At 35.5% G+C, this 21718-nt stretch overlaps 1 protein-coding gene across 3 annotated transcripts in view; it reads left to right on the top strand.

Annotated features, from left to right (window-relative positions):
• LOC145243653 (SLIT-ROBO Rho GTPase-activating protein 1-like) overlaps positions 1-21718 on the top strand; it is a 559174-nt gene that overhangs the window by 234493 nt on the left and 302963 nt on the right. The window contains exon 1 of one of the 3 annotated variants that reach the window (XM_080106697.1): positions 20516-20660. The exons of 1 other annotated variant lie outside the window; for it this stretch is intronic. In XM_080106697.1, the coding sequence (XP_079962823.1) occupies positions 20573-20660 (88 nt within the window). In that variant the 5' untranslated portion in view covers positions 20516-20572. Of the gene's footprint in view, positions 1-20515; positions 20661-21718 lie in introns of those variants that run through there. One more of the 3 variants, XR_013862922.1, reaches the window with a different exon arrangement.

Raw genomic sequence — 21718 nt, 5'->3', positions numbered from 1 at the left:
TGTTTTTAATTGCAGCCTAAAGAGGTTTTTCCTTTTTCCTTATCGATTTGATGATATGCATGTAGTTATGTAACTTTTGTTCCCCACCTTTTTATTCAATATATTTAATTGCTCCTATTAACAGTGTTGAGCTTTCTCTATCTAGATAAGTTTGCTTTGTTAAAGATATATTCTTGGATGTGTGTGTGTTACTGGGAACCACTTGTGAATTTGATATTCCCTAGAGATTTCCTCCTTTGGGGGAGGCCGGTTCAACCGGTCTAGAGTTAATGCTGTTAGCTAGCTACTTAGCATAGTACTGAACGATATGCCTTGCTTAGAGTGCCACTCAGGATGCTCGCACAGCTACAGGAAACTACAGTTTATTCGTTATCGTTAAGTGTCTTAATATTTTATTTTCTAGATGGCTGTTGATTCTGCAATAGGCTTATCCGCTCTTTGTCATTTTGAGTGAAGGATTTTGCAAGTCACATGCAATTCAGTAACAGTCTCGTCTGGGTACAAGCTCTATTGTCCTCCGAGAAAAAAAAAATCAACGATCTGTCTTTGCTTATTTGTCCTTATTTGTATATTATCCTCGTCTTGAGAGTTTATTTTCACAACGTTGCGGTCGATGTAACCTTCGACCTTCTTCAGACATATCTTGTCGAATTTAAGAATTTTTTTTTTCTGTCAAACGCAAGAATCTGCACAGAATTTCAAATGTAATCCTTTATTTAATTTACAGGGGTAGCTTGTTCTTGTTCCGTCAGCAATGACTGGGTAGAAAGTCGAAAATAATTTCCAATTTTATTTTTAATTACTTGAGAATCTAAGTCTTCAGCAACTGAAGCAGCAAGATCAATCTTCATGGCAAAAAAAAATGTTAAGAGGGTATTTTATGGATGAGAAGTTTTTGGAAAGAAACGCTGTTTATGGAAGTTCCATTTGATGTTAGATACACAAAGAAAGAAAGCAAAGTTTCTTGCAATGGTGGTAGTGAGACGAGTTCTTACTATGAATGTTTTAAGGGGGTAACGAGATTGGAATTCAGTTGAGAACCTTCCATGACAATAACTAAGACTACAAATATCTGTTCCATTGGAAAGGGATTAAATAATCTCGTTTTTTATCAGATATATATAGGTCAAAAACGGCATTATTTTCGCACCAACCTAATAGTGTAAAGTTTTATTGTATACTAGCGGGGGTACCCGGCGTTGCCCGAGTGTTTGTTTCCGGGACGGGGGGGGGGGGGAGTTTTAAAAAATGTTATGGTAGGTAAGTAGGAAGGATCAAACCCGGAGTCATGAGTAAAAGTAGGAAAATAAAGTGTGAAAAAAAAAACAAAAAAACATCTGCAACGTTAACAGTTCGGCCACCAAGAAAAGTCCATTCCAGTTGTTTAGGAAAAAAAAAAAAAACGACTACGGTAGGTCGGCGCGAACGTGAAAATATGTGAATTGTCCAGCACACTAACCACTACGCCACAGAGCATTGCAGCTTAGTTTAGTGATTTTAAATAACTTCACATGAAAGAACTACGAAGCCAAACCGGTGTTCTCTTCTCAACTGTTCCTTGTGAACGATCCCCAAACGGTGTTAAGTGGTGGCAGGGGGAGGAGGAATTTATTAGAGAGAAAATATTTTACCACTTCCATTGATCTTAACCTATTTTGGCCGTGACTTCTCAGCAGAAAAAGTATAGAAATCTAAGATTATCGAGGAATTTGAGAAATAATAAGCCTATAACACACCTCAGATATTGTTCTGCCGTTTGTGTATATTATATTTGCATGAAATATCTTGATTTTTAATCCTATTAATGTCAAAATCAGACGGGAAAAAATGAGTTCATTTTATTTATATAGAGATTAGCAGAGAGAACCGACGTTACCTGGGATTGAATGATGATTACTGAATGTTTCACACTCCCATATTTTTATTCTCATTGAAATCGATGAAATCGCCCATTTTTCTATCAGATCAATTGATTGCCTGCTTTAGTAGAAGACCCATCGCAGTGCACCAAGAGGAAGCTTTGCATGCCTCCCAGCAGTGACTTGGTCCACAATACATTGTAGTCTACATTATACTTTGAGTACCTACTGTTGATTTTATGAAATTAATTTTATATATAATAGCTTGAATTAAAATGTAAAAGTCAAGTATCATGGTTCAAATGTGTTCTTATAACAAACATTCGTTTTGAAGGCGCCCCTATCATATCGAAGAACATACTGTTAATTTTATATGACGGGCCTTTCTACTTCTCAAATGCATTTGTATAAGGTGTTAACTTTGGTCAAAATCGCCTGTTCCTTCTTTTATCGGATTTTTTTTATTATCGATACTTATTGAGCATATTCTGATAAACAAACCTGTCTAAGAACACTGCCAAATACATAAAGTACATTTGTGTGAAGTTTCATAAAACTCTGCCGAGCTGTTGCGAAGTCTATAGGGAACAAACACATACACAGTTTCTTTTATATAAAAATAGATTTTATTTTCCAATGCTTCATATCAAACATGGTTAGTTTTATAATTACTATTTCTCCTGGTTGCTCCTTTGTTTATAGTTAATTTTTTACGATATCCTTGATTCTTTAAAATGTTAGGTGAAAGTATGGAATAGGTAAAGGAAGTCCCTACCCTCTCCATATTAAGAAGGGCTTTTCTAAATAACGTTATCTATATATATATATATATATATATATATATATATATATATAAAAGGCAAATGCGCGCGCTCATTTTTTTGTATGTCTCGAAAAAGCTTTTTTCGCCGACGGTCCCGGGGAGGGGGGGGGTTACTATCGCTTAGAACTGTTTATATAGCCCGTAGATCATAATATGTATGATTTGCGAATGCGCGTTGTCTAGATTTATTTATGTCGATTTTTACAAAATTATTGCTATTTCAGCCAGTCTTGTGTTCGTTCAGCTTTTTTGTATAAAACCGAAACTAATTCAAAGCTATGGCAGCGTTCCCAGCAATCGCACTGGGGAACGTCTAGAGGCAATCAGCTTTGATCAATGTGGGGCCAACCTCCTTATATCAGACAATTGCTATTCAATCTGGACAATGGGGAACTGGTTTCCCCCTCATCAACATCTTGGGGAAACAACCAGCCAAAGTTGGGTAAACAAACCCAAAAGCTGTCCCGCAGCAAAAGTTAACTCTGCTACTTCTATTTGACCTCATTAATGAGGTCAAATTGCGGGCACGTGTCAATTCTGTTTTTAATACTTAAATTAATAAATTCAAACGTGTTTCAGTTGCTCTTTGTTGGCCGAGCAGGTAACGTGTTAGGTTTTTTGTACACTTTCTTTTCCACCTTCGCCTCAAGGCTTCGGGTTCGATCCTAACTACTTACCAAAACTGTTTTTTTTTTTTTTTAAGCCCCCCCCCCACCCAACACAAACACACGGGCAACGATTTTTTTTAAAGAAATTTTAACATTGTTTTTTTTTTTTATATATTTAAACAGGGTTCTTACTTCGCTTATTCTTTTGTTTCGACCCCCCTCCCCCCGCTCAATACGCACACCTCTAAATACCTGGGCAATGCCGGGTACACCTCCGCTAGTCTATAATATAAGTCTCACCTGTCTGTTTAAATGTATGTGTGTATGTCTGCCTAAAACTTTCGACAGAGGCGACGGATTTTCACGAAATCAGTATTGTTTTGAAGCTTGATCCTTCAGACAACAAATATAAAAAAAAAAATTGGCTAAAAACATTAATTCTCTCACCCTTTTTTTTTTTTTTTAAGTTTTTTCCTCCTTCGTGGTATGGGTTCGAGCCTGCCTGCCTACTACAACTTTTTTTTTCTTCGCTCAACACACACCTCCAAACATCCGGGCAATGTCGGGCAGCCAAGCTAGTTATTAAGAAAAAAAAAAATCATTAACATGTGGAGTGGCAACCGGAAGTGAGTTGGAAACGGTAATCATAAAGATAACCCCAAATTTATCTTTCACTAAATCAGAAACCCCATTACAAGACTACAAGTAATTTCAATATTATTTGTCCTTTTGCCAACATTTCTCACGCTTATGACGCCATTCATATATTAGGTACTCGTTTGAGATTTAAGCACCAATACAGCCAGTGCTGTAATGTCTTACTATCCCTTGTAAGAGTGCCAAGTCTTCAGATTCTGAAGAATGCGGCCATTGTTCATTTCTTGGATTCAAGTTTTCGTTGAACTTGTTCCCTTTTCTATCAAAATAGCCATAGATTGATTTTTCTATCATTATTTCCTTCTTTGGCAGTGAATCGCACAATGTTTAACTTCTTTGGCGCCAAATATTTCACAGTGCCATTAATTCTTTTGAATTGTTTTACTACAAGAACCCATAAAATAAACAGCTAAATTATTGTGAACACAGTATTTCCCTCTCTTGCACTTCAAGGAGATGTGACACATGGTTTGAAGATGGGAAGAGAAGCACAGTGGCGCTACAAAAATGTCTGAGTAGCCCTAGCAGCATTCTCTGCCGAGAGTGCTTCCGACGACAAGTAATAAACTTGCTCCATCCAAAAGCTGGGAGGCAAAGCCTGGGAGAGTGGACCTCTTAGAGCTACCCAGATCGTTTGCCTCAATCCAACAGCTAAAAGATTGCCAAAATGGCTGACTTCCTGTTGGCCTGATAGTCGTGGTTGAAACCTCATCTGATGTGGCTAGAGAGTCCTCGTCATTTGAACGCATGCGTAAAATAGCAATTCATGCGTTCAATTGGTTGTTCAAATCGATATGTTATAAAACTAAAGGGGTTAATAAATCATTTCCCTTTTTAAGAATAAACTCGAGTTCTGAAATGTTTAAAACCTAATTGCTAAGTATGAGGTGCCTTCAATAAGTTTCCAAACTTTTTTCATATGGGCACTTTTATTGGTAGTACACACATAAAACTCTCGTCCCTTTCGAAGTAATCTCCTCCGGCTGCAATGCATTTATTGCACCATTCCAACAACTTCTGGAAGTCCTCTTGTGTGAGTATGTCAATGACCCTCGTCACAGCCTCTTTCATCTTGTCAATTGTCTCATGATGACAGCCTCTCAGGTTTTCCTTGAGCTTAGGGAATAACCAAAAGTCACAGGGAGCAATGTCTGAATTATAGGGGGGGGGGAGTGAGAAACTGTTTTCATGTCCATCTTGGTCAAATAGTCTGTGATCTTTTCTGGACACCCTTGGAAAAAATTTGCGCCAATCTTCTGTATCTTCAATTCCTCTCTAATAATTGTGTGTACACTTCTCACATTGACATTTAATTGTGAAGTTATTGTCTCTATAGACACACACGGTTCTAATCCATGAAATTCTTTATTTAATTGACTCTGGTGTTCCTTACTCTTCCCACACCTCTCATAATCTGTCACAAACTCCCTGCCTTCCTTGAATCTCTTATGCCACTTAAAAACTGATGTGCAATTCATGCAAGATGGTCTAAAAGAAGTCTGAAATATTCCATACGTTACTGTGGCATTTTTTTTTCAAAGTTTAAAACAGAATTTTATTGCATATCGTTCTTCTAAAGTGTCCTCACTTCACTGTTTTATTTGTCTTCATGTCCACGTATGATTTCTACTTAGCAGTTAGAAATAGATCGTGTATAATTAAATTGTTTTCGTCTAAAAATGAAAAACGAACAGGGAGGGGATTCCAAAGGCAAGCAGTCCAAGGAACGAAATTGTCATAGTAGAAAGTTTTCTGTTCTTAAAAGTTCAAAAGCGATTATTGACTCAGCATCATTTGATATTTTCTTGTCTTTGCTCTTTTGTTGGGAAATTAATGCAATGATCAAATTAAAATACGCGCAAAGAATTATTTTCTCAACCTCATCCTGATGGAATGTTGTCTAGTTTTAGAGCTTTTATTGATCACTTGTTACGACAACCGTTCGACTTGATGCGAAATGTGCACAAGTGTGAATGGCGCCTTGGGGGAGGGGAAAGGCTCCCCTGTATTTCCCTTACCGTACTATTTCTGTAACTGTAGTGGACCCAGAGAAAAAAGGAATGTGGTTGAATATAACTGAAAAGATGCAACGGCATCAATGCTAGGGTGGTGTCAGTTCAGAAGGGGCTGTGATAGGGGTCAGGTCGGATGTGATAAAGGACCTGGGAGGGGAGTAGAAGGCGATTCCCTCTGTTTCAATAGTTAATGTCTTTCTCCTTCCATTGCAGCACCCGGGAGATTGATGTTGGTTTTGCTTTGGAATTAAGAGGCGGGGGATATGGGGCACTAAATAAAGGTTTGCTTTTGGAATTGGTTGGGCGGCGTCCTTTTTTCAACAAACAAGAAACGGTTCGTTGTTAAAGGGACGTCCATTCAATCTGTATATTTGGAGATGAAAATGCCCTTTCAAACTTAATCATGACTAACCAAACGACGGGTCAAGACTTGTGAGCACATCAATGCTTTGTATTTCAACTTAAGCGTAAGCATGCTACACCAAAAGAAAGTCTTTGATAGAAAACGACAGAAATTTTAAGGTTCATTGGAAGACCACACACATATATATATGGTCTTTATTATTATAGTATTATGATATCCGTTAGATGCTCAGTTAACGATTAAGAGAGATTAGTATTAATGCAAAAATGAGTAAAGGTTTATCCATATTTAACACTCATTCTAAATCAAGAGTTAATAACTTTTGCCCGTTTTTTACCGTTTGTCTCGTGTGTGTGTGTGTGAACCGTGAAACACATGTATATAGAGAAATAAAAAATAAAAAGGAACAAACCGACATGTGTTCATCAACGTTTCGTCTTTATTTCGAGACTTCCTCTGGATGAATAAGATTAATAAAACAAAAATATCACTACAAATATTTGAAAATGTTTCATGTGCAAAGTGTGACGCTGTTCTATTTAAGAAACGGGAAAAGACGTTGGAAATTCAAAAAAAGAGGGGGGGGGGCTTGCGTTGTTAAAGAGAGGGAGATTTTTAATGTATAGTCGTTAATGTTTTTAAAAGATATGAACGCAGTTAATATTCTTTCTGGAAAGAATGTCTGTTAAAATTCAAATGTAGGTGTGGAACAGAAATGAAATGAGTGTTTTCGTTATGCAATTTATTGATTGAGATTATGTGTTAATTATTACAGGGGTGTTTCTATGGTGTGAGAAGGTTTAACCTGTGTCTAACAGTGAAATTGTTCTTTTAATAAAAGTTTACTTATTAATGGCGCTACATTATAGAAACCTGCGCGTTGTTTAATTGTGCTTGAATTTGCGATAAGCGTTGATTCAAGGAGTCTCTGGCGCGGTTTGAAATAAATTTAACTATTTTTGCTTGTTTAAAGTCAAAGGTGTGATTATGCTGCAATGAAGGAGAGAACATATGTATGTATAGAAAACAGTAATCTACAAAATCGTCAGTGTAGCTTGACTGTTTCTAGGATTTAAACCTCAAACCTATTTATTATGGTCGAGTGCGTTAACCGTTGCACCACAAAAGTCTTAGATGACTTTACGTATTATAATCGCTTATAAACTTAACCATGTTATCGTTAAAAAAAATTAACAAAAATCGACGTAAGTTTATAAGCGATATGAATAACACGTAAAGTCATCTAGAACTTCGTGGCATAACGGTTAACGCACTCGACCATAATACGTATGGTCTGAGGTTTGAATCGTAGAACATTCAAGCTACACTGACGATCGGTAAAGCCGTGAAACATGTGTTTGTAGATTACTATTTTATAAGTAAAAAAAAAAAATATTTGTTTACATTAAAAAAAAAAAAAATATGGGCCATTTTCTAAGGAAAAATGTTATCCTAGATCTCTAAGGTTTGAGATACTATTAACCGTATTATCGTAAAAAAAAACAAAAAAAAACATATATATATATATATATATATATATATATATATATATGGTTTTCTAATGAATCTCCGGGGGGGGGGGGGAGATTGAGAATTAACATGCAAATATTGATTGGTAAATGAAACGGATCAGTAAATGTACCAAAGTTTTTTTGTTTTGAAAAAGAAAATGTTTGATAAGATGAATAAAATCTTTGTTATTTAAGTGTAACAAAAATGTATATTTTTTATGCCCTGTTGTTAGATGTTAACAATTAAGTTTTCACGTTGATCTCAAGTACAGAAAGTATGTACAAAACTTATTTTCACACATATATAATTAAAAAGATAGCTGCTATCTTTATATTAGAATTTATTGAGATAATGAAAAGCTCAATATACTAGATAGAGCAATTAACAAATAAGAAAATTGATAATGAAAATAAAAATTGAATAAATTATTCAATCCATTAAATATTCAAATAAGGAATCAAAATTTGAAAATCCATGGATTAAAAATTCTTTTTTGATTCTTTGTTTGATGGATTAATAAATATTACAATTCAATTTTTATTTTCTTGATCAGTTTTCTTTATATAGGTATCCTATCCTGGGTGCCCGGTGTTGCCCGGAGGTGTGTGTGGAGCAAAAAAAAAAAAAAATGGTAGTAGGCAGGCAGACTCAAACCCATACCGCAAAGGAAGAAAAGAATGTGAAAAAAAAAAAATGCCTGACATCTTTGCTGTTGCGTCCATCGCCAAACAGGAAGTGACGAAGGTTTAAATTAAGGCTACACAATTGAAAAGAAGAGATGACTTTCGAAAATATCGGTGAAAAAAAGCGACCCCTCCCTGTAGAAAAGTGCCCAGTTGAGGGTGAAGGAATTAATGTTTTTAGCCAATTTTTTTTTTATATTTGTCGTCCGAATGGTCAAGCTTCAAAACGATGCTGATCTTGTGAAAATCCGTCATTTCTGTCGAAAGTTCTAGGCAGACATACGAACATACATACATACATACATTTAAACAGATTTTTGTCCTTTAATATTATAGATTAGTGATGGGACGATTAACCAAAATCAGAAAACTTTGTGCCTATTTTCTAATGCCAAAAACGATTCTTTTATCATTTTTTTTAAAAATGTTTTTTAAACAAAATCTTCCACTTCTGACACCCCCACAAGTGTGTTTTTAACGTGAGAAAATCCATGGACATTTTTATACTAATCAGGCAAGAATAACAATTTTATAGTTAAATATTTAGAGATTTATAAATAATCGGATTCAGGAATTTCGTACGGAATCAATAATTGTATTGGAATCGTCCCATCACTAATGTATATACATGTGTATGTGCATGCGGTAGGTAGATGTTTATGCTTAAATAAACATGTGGCTTCTGCATCCTGGTGGGGTGGGTTGTCTTGGCTATAATCACTGAACCAAATTCAACTGATTTGCATAATTTTCAAGTTTATCAAATCTGTGACGAAATTGGGATTGGTATGTATCACTCTCTCTCTCTCTCTCTCTCTCTCTTCCCTCTCTTAAAAAACAAAAAGAAAACGGTATATAAATCTACATTCCTTTAATGTAAGAGGGGATCAAATCCATTGAATAAAGTTATTGCTATGAACACACACGCTCAACTCCTTTTGAATTTCAAATAAACCTGCACTCCTTTTTATGTTCTCATTCTATTACCATTTCAACCACCAACAAATCTGTCCGTGAATCGTTCCTCCCTTCAATCCACTGACAATTTTTTTTTATCAAACCTTCATCCAATTATTATCAAAACCCTCTTCAGAAAGATATTGTCAATTTCTTGAACAGTTTTTTTTTTTTAATCCAAATTCGGTTCAGTTTTGGCAATGTTTGCTATTTTGTATAAAAGGGATAATAAATTAAAACTCTGCATAGATAACACATTTGTTGCTGCTTTTCTTTTGAATTTAGATAACATAGTTTATTGGACAGCCAATAAATCGTTGCTTTTGAACAGAGGTGGGGAGTCAGATTCATAGAAATCAATTACTGACTGCTGTTGAGATTGCTGATTCTAGGCTGATTTTCCACCTTAAAATAAGCTGGAAAAAAAATTCTAGTTCAGATTGCCTATCCGCCTCCATTTCAGAGGTGGAGAGTTTGTTGACAATGTAGTGTTTAGGCCACCCTACTCTCTTCATAATTAAAAAAAGAAAAAAAAACAACTTTTACCTTCATCAGATTCTAAAATTATTACTCTAGCTACTACTACTACTACTACTACTACTGGCAAACAAAAGTTGTACTAAAAAAAATTGGATATTAAAATATTTACTTGAAGAAAAAATATTTTTTGGACGTAATGTAATTCGCAATTAAATTGAATGGAGGTTGCAGGTTCAATCTTCAGTATGGACGGTACTCAAAATATAATTGTAAATTACCTGAGATTTCTGCCCCCCCCCCCTAACTGACGAAACGAGAGCATGCTATCCCCGGAAATTGAATAAAAAGTTATCTTCAAAATTCCATGCAGTTTCCTGATTCCGACAGAAAGATTCTAGAATTCAACAAAATACACTTAAAGGTCAAAGGTTACATCGACCGAAACGCTGTGCAAATAACACTGAATATGAGAACGGTAGTCCAAAAGATCCAAATAATATGAATAATAAATCCGCATCTCAAAAATTCAGAGAACATCATTTTGTTCTAATTAGACGTAATTTGTAATTAACTCATAAAGTGACTCCTTTCTTGCAGTCAATCTATCATTTTTACCCTCTCTCTCTGCATATTGTAAGCTCTCCTTCATTGCTCTTATTCTATACTGTTTATCACTTTTGCTTCCTTCAGAATTTTTTCATCTACACCAACAGTCGAAGGCAAGAAAAGAATAAAAAGATTGAAATAAACAATTATGAACAAAGAAGTGGTTATCTATTATATAAAAGAGCATTTGAATGTGTGTTAGTTTCTTATGGACTCCTAAACGACTGGGATGATTTTTATGAAATTTCACACAAATGTACTTTATGTATCTGGCAGTGTCCCCAGATAGGTTTTGTATCGGAATTTCTCCTATGTTAAAAAAACAAAATTCAGAAAAATCTGCATGATGTACGTACCTGTGAGAAAACGAAAATATCATATTCCAAAAATCACTTAAATTGATCAATTAGTTTTATTTTTAAAGAAAATCAAATTGTCTGAGAAGTGACTGTCTTTCCTCCCATTTTGGAAAAAAATCTCCAAAAACAAAGGGAGATAACTAAACAATTCATATTAAATTTATGTTTTAATGCTTACGGATTTCCATTAATCGTTTAAAATTTTGCGTCAAAATAAAACTGCTTGATCAATTTATGTGATGTTTGAAGTATGATCTTTTCGTTTCATTACAGGTACGTAGATTATACAGATTTTTCTTTATTTTTAATGTAGGGAAATTCTGGACAAGAACCACATCCTCTAAATATCCCCATATTTAAACAATGTCAGTAACTGCAATTGCCTTATAATTCTCTACTACCTTTGTCACCTTCCTCCCGATTCTTCTTTGCAGTGATAAATGTCAGCCCCTAAAATCTTAGCTGGCATTTTCTAAGGAACACACGGTCGAGCCGGTACAGACCTCCGCGCGCGCACACACGCGCACAAACTTGTAGCTTTTGAAAAAGAGAGAAAGGGTTCCGATTACAGTTGCTAAGGAATTGCCTTTTTCTCGAGAAGCTCATGTGCGTATTATTAGTTTAAGCCACCTGTGGCAGGAAAAGTGAAGAAAAAAAATAGAAAAGGAATCATTTCCCTGAACTTCAATCATGCAGCCTCCTCATCCTTGCCATTTTCAAAAATTGGGGTTTAATTTGAAACATGGTAGCAGTCATAGTTGTAAGACCTTAATGATAGAAGAATAAATTTTTAGTTGTAAGACCTTAATGGTAGAAGAATAAATTTGCATGTTTGAAGATGGGGGTCGCAGTTAAATAAAACTGCTAGTCACTTTTTTCTTTTTTTTTTTTTTCGTTTTTTTTTTTCGTTTTTTTTTTTCGTTTTTTTTTTTCGTTTTTTTTTTTCGTTCCTCTCTCTCTCTCTCTCTCTCTCTCTCTCTATATATATATATATATATATATATATATATATATATATATATATAATTTTTTTTTTTTCTGTTATAACACTTTCTCCTTTTCTCTCTTTATCCTATTTTCACTTTTTCTTTCTCCTTTATTTATTTTTCTTCCTTTCTCTCTATATCTCCCTGGTATTTCCTGAGCTGTTGGTCTTCTGATCACAGAAGATATAGTGTGTTAGCCTTACTAACAATAAAAAGGAGGAGGTAATGATGGGTGGCTGGAGATACTACACTGTTCCCTTCCCTTCGAAAGAAAGTGATGGTAATGATCTCATGACCTCACAACCTAGGATACGTCCTTGACGATCAGTCTGGTAGATAGTGGCCTGTTGTGGTATCATATTTTGTCGAATTAAAGCAAGCTAAAGAGACAAATAATGATTTAAAAAAAAAAATGCTATGTATGCAGGATACAAACCTTCCTATTTTTTTAGCTAGGATTTTTTAAGGGTTGAATTCCATTTTTATAGTATCTTTTGTTTAACTTGTTAAGTTAAAATTGCAGTGCAGTTCTAGGAGGTTCACCTTCCCAGATTTTGCGTTCTTTCGGTTTGAGAAGGAGTTAGTATATCGCTAATTCCCTGAGGCGCCTCTATTTCGAAATGTTGACTGGGTTGCTCAGGTATTTTTTAAAGGCCAGAGTGCTTTACTTTTTTGCTGCTGCCTTTTCAATCCCAATCTTCCGGCCTTGTGTCACATCTTTTCGTGATTGGAGAGAGATAAATAAGGTAAAACCGAAATATTTTAGCATGTATTTTGTGTGATTATTTCTGTATTTTAATCACACAAAATACAAGCTAACATATTTCTCAGAAGTCTTAGTTAAAGGAAAAGAAGTCTTAGTTAAAGGAAAAGAAGTCTTAGTTAAAGGAAAAGAAGTCTTAGTTATAGGAAAAGAAGTCTTAGTTATAGGAAAAGAAGTCTTAGTTATAGGAAAAGAAGTCTTAGTTATAGGAAAAGAAGTCTTAGTTATAGGAAAAGAAGTCTTAGTTATAGGAAAAGAAGTCTTAGTTATAGGAAAAGAAGTCTTAGTTATAGGAAAAGAAGTCTTAGGGAAACACACTGATTAACTTGGATTAAGTATCAACGAATTTTCTACGAAAATTATAAGCCCTTCAAACCATCTTTTCTTTGTTGAAAAAAAAAAAAAAATCCAAAATTTCGGTACATCCTTAAAACTGATATTTCCAACCCTGTTTAATGGGTTCGGTTTTTATCTCTGATTATGACAGGTGAGATAACGCATTTATGATACGAAGGGGTTAGGATCAGGTCATTCGGAAAGTTTGAAGCTTTTTCCAAAATTAGAGACATTGACAGCAACTTGTATTTTAGCTTAAACTAGATGGCTTATATTATTTCTCCTCAAGGGCCCGTCTGAGTGGGGGGTATAAATAATTATTAATGGTCTGACTTTCAAGGTTAAAACTTAGTGGAGGTTAAATTTCATATTTTTTAAACAAGAAAAAAAAATAATATAAGATAGATAATAAGGAAGGAAAATAAAATTAGGTAGATAATTAGTTTTCAGTAACCATGTCTTTTTTTACCTTTCAAAATTCAAATATAGGGTGGAACAATAGATTTGTCGCCCTAAAGAAAACAACACTACAGCTTTATTTTAAAACTTGTATTGAAAAGATCAACTTGATTATCTAGTAGAGCTGACATCTGTACAGAGTAGCTGCCTTCAGCCTCAATCACAACCTCGATACGGGTCCGAAATTGGGAGCATGCCTTTTCCACAAGCGTCAGCGGGAGCTCAGCGAATATACTCGGCGGATGACGGCGATCAGGCTGGCTTTGGGTGTTGCTTATCTGAAGATGTGAATTCGATCTTACATGTACAGACTTCATGGGAGAAGTTTTTGGAGTTTCCCCCCATCTTAATGTGTCATTTATTCTCACTTATTACTTGTGGTTTACAACAGCACAAATGTCTGTAGTAATATCTTACATGAAAGTGGATGCTGAGCCTCCCCTAGTTCAGTCTTCTTGTGGATGCAGAGGATTCAAATACAGGGTGGAACGATGAAATTGTCGCCCTAAAGAAAACAATGCAACAACTTTATTTAAAACTTATTAAAAAATCAATTCAGGTAACTTGATTATGTAGTAGAGCTGACATCTATGCAGTGTAGCTGCCTTCAGCCTCAATCACCACCTCGATTCGGGTCCGAAACTGGAAGCATGACTTTTCCACAAGTGTCAGCTGGAGCTTGGCGAATACTTGGTGGATGGCAGCAGTCAGGCTGGCTTTGGTGTTGTGGAGGTCATATTGGTGATGTTCTTGATATATGACTAAACAAAGTAGTTCAGCAGCTTTAGGTCAGCCGAAGGGGGCCAGTGAGAGAAAGAAGGGTACAAAGCCATAGCACTCTTTCTGAAGCCAAGCCTGGGTCTCTTTGGACTTGTGGGTCAGCACCGAGTCCTGCCACGACACCCAGGGTCTGCCAGCAGCCACGGGGTTGCACCAGGGGATCACCACACTCTTCAGCACATCCAGGTACACTTTGGTGTTGACTTTCAAATTTCAAAGATGTGAGGTGGCATGATGTGGCCCTCACTGGAAACCACATCAAAGACCATAACTGTGGTTGGAAACTTTGTTTTCATCACTTTAGGCACATCCTTGTTATTCGTGGCAATCCAGCGATGCATTTTGAGGGTGCTGGTAATGGTCCTTTTGTTATAATTTGGATCGGTAGCGAGCAGGAGTTGTAGCTGTGCATCTCCAGTCTCGCTCGTTGAACATCGTGTCACTTTCAGACATAACAGAATGATCCTATCGCTCTTGGAATTTGTACACAACTGACCAGATCACCGAAGTTAAGCAATGTTGAGTCTAGTTAGTACCAGATGGGTGAACAATTTGGGAATTCTAGGTGCTGTATGTTGGAGGACATCAACACCTCCCTGCAAGAGTTGCAAAAAACCTAGCATCATCATCTCACCTAATGGGGATATACATGCGCTTGAGGAACCGTTTGTAAATTCCATACTCCCATGGAAGAATCTGGTGAAACCCACATATGGTTAGTGCCATTTCCATTTTTTCATCATTTATCAGTGAAAATTGAAAAATATCTCTGCGATAGGTGTGCTGGTACTGCTTATCTGATTAAAGACATACACTGTACTGACTTCTCTGTGAACGGTCTGCATAAATTGGAAGTAGTGAATTAATTTTGCTATCTTTACCTGTGTTAGTGGAGATGTGAATTCGATCTTGCATGTACAGACTTCATGGGAGAAGTTCTTGGAGTTTCTCCCCATCTTAATGTGTCATTCATTCTCACTTATTACTTGTGGTTTACAACAGTACAAATGTCTGTAGTAATATCTTACATGCAAGTGGATGCTGAGCCTCCCCTAGTTCAGTTTTTTTGTGGATGCAGAGGATTCAAATACAGGGTGGAACGATAAAAGTGTCACCCTAAAGAAAACAACGCTACGGCTTTATTTTAAAATTTTTATTAAAAAATCAATTCAGGTAACTTGATTATGTAGTTGAGCTGACATCTATTCAATGTATCAGCCTTTAGCCTCAATATTTGTCCAGAACTGGAAGCGTACTTTTTCCACTTTTGCCGGGGGATGCAGAGGATTCAGCAAACAGTTGGCGGATGGTGGCGATCAGGCTGGCTTTGGTGTTGTGGGAGGTCATGTTGGTGATGCTTTCGACGTATGACCAAACTAAGTAGCCCAGCGTGTTCAGATAGAGCGAGGTGGGAGGCAGTGAGAGAAGGATACAAAATCGTAGCACTCCTTCTGAAGCCAAACTTGGGACTCTTTGGACCTGTGGGCCGGTACCGAGTCCTGCTGCCACACCCAGGGTTTTGCCGGCAACCACCTGATTGCACCAGGTGATCCCCACACTCTTCAGCACATCCAGGTACACTTTGGTGTTGACTTTCAAGCCGACTTTGAAGATGTTTGAAACCGCACTAAAGATAACTGTGGCCAGAAACTTTGTTTTCAGCAACCTGTGCACGTCCCTGTTATTTGTGGTAATTTATCGGTGCATTTTGAGGGTGATGGCAATGGTCCTGTTGTCATAACTTGGATCGATAGAGAGCATTAGTTGTACAGCAGCACATCTCCAATCTCGCTTGTTGAACATTGTGTCAGACACGATAGAAGCCTCCTATTGCTCTTCAGATTTGTACACAACTGGTCAACTTGTAAATGGTCTGCAACAAAAAAAGAAAACCAGTTTTCATCAAACGGAAATGGAATCCTGTCGTCTTCTCTAGGACAACAATTTTATCCTTCCATCCTGTACTTGTCAGACCATTTCGTTGACACATGAACAACAAAAGCTTGAATGCCTACTAGACACTATCCTCGCGTGGGCTTTACCAAGAAAACCTGGCATGAGGATCCTTTTTTCTTTAGAAGTAAACCCTGACTAAATATCCAAAATCACATAGTATTCGCAGCCCAAATAAGATCTCGTTATAATTAACTCAAACTGGCTTTTATAAGGAATGGTATGCCGCCTTCAAGCGATGTTACTGCAAGTGACAACACGAAGCTGGATATTCCACTCGTCTAGACTAGATGAATTATTTTCCTGGAGTACAGTAAGGCTAAGAAACCACAAGAAAAGTATACTATAACATATTTAATTGCGGAGAGGAAAATTTTATTCTCAACATCTTTACTTACGTAGTGTTTGAGAGGTAACGGAATATACGAACATCTATGTATCTCATATAGAGATCAAGTGTGGTCGCCAGGAAAGACCACACTTGGTTTCTGAGAACTTTGACTAAAATAAAACAAAGAGTTATATATCCTGGATGCATCACATTTAAAAATCTATTTTAAATATTTATCAGGAATTGAGAAAACAAATTTTATTTTTCTGACAACTTTTGCTTGAAACACATAACTGAATTCTTTTCTCAGTTTATTCGCAATTCCATACATGTATAAGAAAATTAAGTTTGAGAATGAAAAAAAAAAAAAAAACTGAAAAATGCATTTGCACATGCGTGTAAAGGAATAATAATCTCTTATTTATCAGTATCTCTTGAAGGAAACCCTTTGCAAGATCTTAAGGAATCCCAGGTTTCAACGGAACCCTAATTGGGAAATCCTGATTTAGAGATTATCAACAATGTTTTTATTAGACTCGAGAAACACCGAGATTACTGTGTGAGAGTTATCGTTCTTGGATTAACACTGTCACAACTATGTGCACTACTACAACCACCACACTACAACAAAGGAAGGTAATTGTTATTTTTATCCTTATTTTCAGAGTGACCATTTTTGGCAAGCTGGATTTTCTCCACATTAAAAAAAATCGACTGTACTCTTCTGCTCTTGTGGGGAGGCAAATAAATATGAACAAAAGAAATGAAGAAAAAAAAAATGGTTTTACATAATTTTAAAACTTATTATCGTTTGATTTATTTGTTTATAAATAGGCATGAACCCAAATATCCCTTTATCCACACCATTAATCAGACAATTAAAGTAGACTTAGATTGTATGGCCACATTAAAAAAGATAGATGAGAGTTCTTGGGTTAGTAGATATAGAACAGTTGAAGTAGCAGGTTTAGTTCACAAGGGGAGGCAAAAAAAAAAAAAAAAAAAAAAACATGTATTAAATAAACACCTGGCCAGAGATAGGTTACTTTGTAAGTCAGTTTCTTAAAGCATGCTAGCAAATAAAATAGATGTCACACCAAATATGATGATTGGCTTGTCATTAGGAATTAAGGTGCGTCGGTAAATTAGATTAACTACTAGTGTTTATCTATATTCTAGGTAGGATTGACTAATGCTGCTTAATTGAGAGGCACGTGTGTGTGTGGGGGGGGGTAACATTTCCCTCGAATTTGTGTGACATTTAATCTATACCTAAGGTTTCGTGTGTTTTAGATATCAGTTTATCCAAATTAGATGCACAACCAAGCCTTGAGAGTTTAGTCTACCCTAATACTTAATTCATGTTCAGAGGAAAACTATCGATTTAATACCCTCTCTTTAAAACCTTTTTCTTTCTTGTCCGCTTGGCCCATTCCTCACTCTGGATATGCGCACACAGGTATCTATTTTTTATATAGATTCCTTGAAGAATGAGTCGGCATTTTTTTTTTTTTTTTTCCAAATTAATATAGAAAATGGCTGAAAAACTGTCTCCCAGATAAAACCTGGTCCAGTTGACCCCAAAAGATATTTTTCATCGCTGGCAATACCGATCAAGAATTTATCAACTTTGTTTTGTAGTTCTTGACTTTTAGTTAGACATAGAAATATACAACTGCCCTTTATATATTCTCCTTTGGTTGTTTTTTTTTTTTTTTTTTTTTTTATGGATTCGAGAATCAATGGATAGATTGCCATGCCCTTTGGTGACTGCAGACCGATCTTTAACATGCACACTCTGCGATACCCAGAGCATGGGAAGTCCTGAGAAAAAAGGGCCCTGAGCAGATGACGTTTTCCTGCTACGCTTGTCCTCTCTGGCCTTTCTTCTGTTGATATTGAAAGCCACTGTGCCTCGTTTTGACAAAGCCCTCCAACTGTCTCTATCGTTGGCTTTGTCTTCCGAGTTTTTCTCTGGGATGTCAACTACATGCAGTTGTTGCTCAAGCTGATCCTTCTGGCGCTTATGCGGAGTGCTTCTGTTCTGTTTGCCCTGGCACAATTCGCCAAAGAACACGACTTTGGGCAGTCTTGTGTCTTCCATTTGAAACGGGTACCCCATCCAGCTTCGCTGGATGGTCAAAAGCCTGACCTCAATACTGGTGGCATATGCTCTCTTCAGAACTTATTTGTTGATGACGTTGTCCTGCATTTGATGTCCATGATGGAACGTTCGTTTATATTAAAAGAATAAACGAATATGCAAACCAGAATTAATAAAATTAATTTCCCTGAAATTGCACCAATTTTATGTTCTTTTACGAACATTAAAATTAATACACAATGATGACTTAGAATTCTTATTCGAATTTGGAGAAAAAAAAGTTTTGATTCTAAATGTATAAAATTTAAAGTTTACAGGTTCTAAAGAAGAAAGAAATTCAGAGTCTAACTATTGATCAAATTTAATGCAAATCTGAAATATTTTAATTTTCAAATCGGAGATTATGCAAATATGCCTCCTAAAAAAATCCTGAACCCCCCCCCCAAAAAAAAAAAAAATGAAATTATAGAAACATTTATTGATCTTTATTATTTATTAAAATTTCACAAAAAATCTGAGATATTTTAATTTTCACGAAGGGTTTCCATCTTTTTACAAAATTAAATTTTACCCACACATACCTTACGCCTAGCAGCTATGTTGCAGAAATCCAGAATGAATTTTGAGTAAAGACACATTTGTAAATCCTTGAATTAAGGATTTTATATATTTCCTGTTTAAAATTTTGATGGATCAATAAATATTGTAATTTAATCAATTTTATTTTCATTTTTTTTTCTTTATCTTTAATTGCTCTATCTAGTATATTGAGCTTTTTTTATATTCATAGATTCCAATTTTGAGATATTTATATTTATTTGTAATCATATAAACAAAAAAAAAAAAGAAACACTAATACCGTCTGCTTTGAATTCAACAGATACAACAGTACGTGATCATTCTTTGTGGGCCCTCGTCACTATTCGCCTTTGTCGAAACCGACGGTACTAATGCTGTTTTGATCTGTAATAAATATTGCGTTCTTATTTATTAATTTATATTATTGAGCACTATATTGAGGTTAGTATCGTTTCGACGTTTCACTTATTGGGCTGCTGAGATTTCTCTCTGATTATGATTGAGCGTATTATTACTACTACAGCTATTATAAACGACTAGAGAACCTGTCGGATATGTGTGTATGTACATGCAAGTCATAGTAGCACTTCTTTTAGATCTCTCTCTCTCTCTCTCTCTCTCTCTCTCTCTCTCTCTCTCTCTCTCTCTCTCTCTCTCATGCACGCAAGAATGAAACGCGGTGGGAGGGGGTAGTAACAGTTTTCAAAGAGAATTAGAGAAAGGAGGAGGAGTGCCACTAAGAATAGAGAGGGGGGGTAGAGCGAAAAATCGTTCGCCTGTAATTCTGTCTGTGTCGCTGTTTTGTGTACACACGTGTGTGTCGGCGCGCGTGCACGTGTGCGTATCTATCTCTCTTGTTCAAGCCGTACTGTACGTGTGTTTACATATCAGCACAGCAGACACAACAAAACTACACACACACACGCACGCGCAAGGACGAGAAGCACATGGTACAAGTCGGAGGCGATGTTTTTCGGGTCGTCTTTGAAAACAAAACAAAACTCAAGAAAAAAAAGAAAAAACCCCGAACATAGATAAAATAGGGTCTCGCATTTTTTTTCTATATTTTTTTTTTTTTTGCCTCCCTTATTTTTTTTGATTATCCTTCAACTACTTTCTAGGATTTTTTGATTCCATCCATTTGTAAACATCTTCATTCTTCGCCATCGACGCTTTTCGCCTCTATTTTTCTAAGAAAAAAATAATAATAAAATAAATGAATGAATAAAAATAACTAAAATATATTTTTTTACATAACTTATATATATATGTATTGCATATACACATATGTATAATACTATCATCCGGTTCCTCACATACTCATCCATTTTTATCCGCGTTTGAGACTCTTTTGGAACATGCCTGGATCCGATCGGAATCGGTACTCTTTATTTAGTTGCGCGAGACCAACGGACGATTTTGTTTCGGAATTACCTCATATTTTTGGTAAGAATACTCTCTTAATTTTGGTTTTTGATTTCAAAAGATCCTTGTATGTTATATATATATATATATATATATATATACACACACACACACACACAAAAGTCCCCTACCTATAAACATGGGCAAATAATGGGCAGTAAATATGGCCAAGAGTGTATCAATTCTTTCTAAGCAACAATTGTTTTCTTATTTAATTTTAAATTTACTTCTTTCGACTGATTTTCGGGCGATATATATATATATATATCGCCCGAAAATCAGTCGAAAGAAGTAAATTTAAAATTATATATATATATATATAATTATTAAATACTAATAACTTTTATACCTACACAGTAAATAATTTAAAATGTCTCGCAAGAATTAAATCCTATTTAGGTATTTTATTCTATTTTCAACTTGCAGTGATTTATCCGGTGCTGGTGCTGGTGCTCTGCTCTGCCTGGGCCGAGATTTTTGAGAGAGAGAGAGAAAGAAAAAAAAAAGCATTTAAAATATAATTACGATTTAAAGAAAAGAAAAAAATTATTTTAAAAAATCGTTTAGGTTTTCCCTTTTTTTATATTTTTAAATAAACAATAATGAATTTATCAAAATTACATATAGACGAGAAACACAGACAGCAGGTTTTGTCTGATAGTTTTTTTTTTACATTTATCAAATAATTTGTAAATCGCGCTCGCTCTCCGCTCAACAACGCAACCAAAACAAAAAGCGCGTTGAAATTTAGATTTGCAGCTTGTAGATCGTGTTTTTTGTTGTTGTTTTTTTCCGCGTTGAATTCAATTTTTTGTTGTTGTTTGTTTAATTATGTGAAAGTATAGAATAGTTAACAAAGCCTTCACTCTTCATATAAGAATATATTTCTAAATAACCTTGTTATTTCATCATAGCCCGTAAACTACTCAAGTACTTTTTTTTATATAATATAAAAAATAGATGTAGATTTCCCTTATTTTATGATTACAATTGATAAATATTTTATTAATAAAATAAAAAAAATGAATGTATGCGAATGCGCGAAAAACACACACACACGACATTTGTTCATACGCAGA

This window comes from Euprymna scolopes, chromosome 22, assembly GCF_053919585.1.
Source record: "Euprymna scolopes isolate OS-2025 chromosome 22, ASM5391958v1, whole genome shotgun sequence".
Lineage (NCBI taxonomy): Eukaryota > Metazoa > Mollusca > Cephalopoda > Sepiida > Sepiolidae > Euprymna > Euprymna scolopes.
Note: the sequence above shows the minus strand (reverse complement) of the source record. Positions and strands in the feature narration are given on the sequence as shown.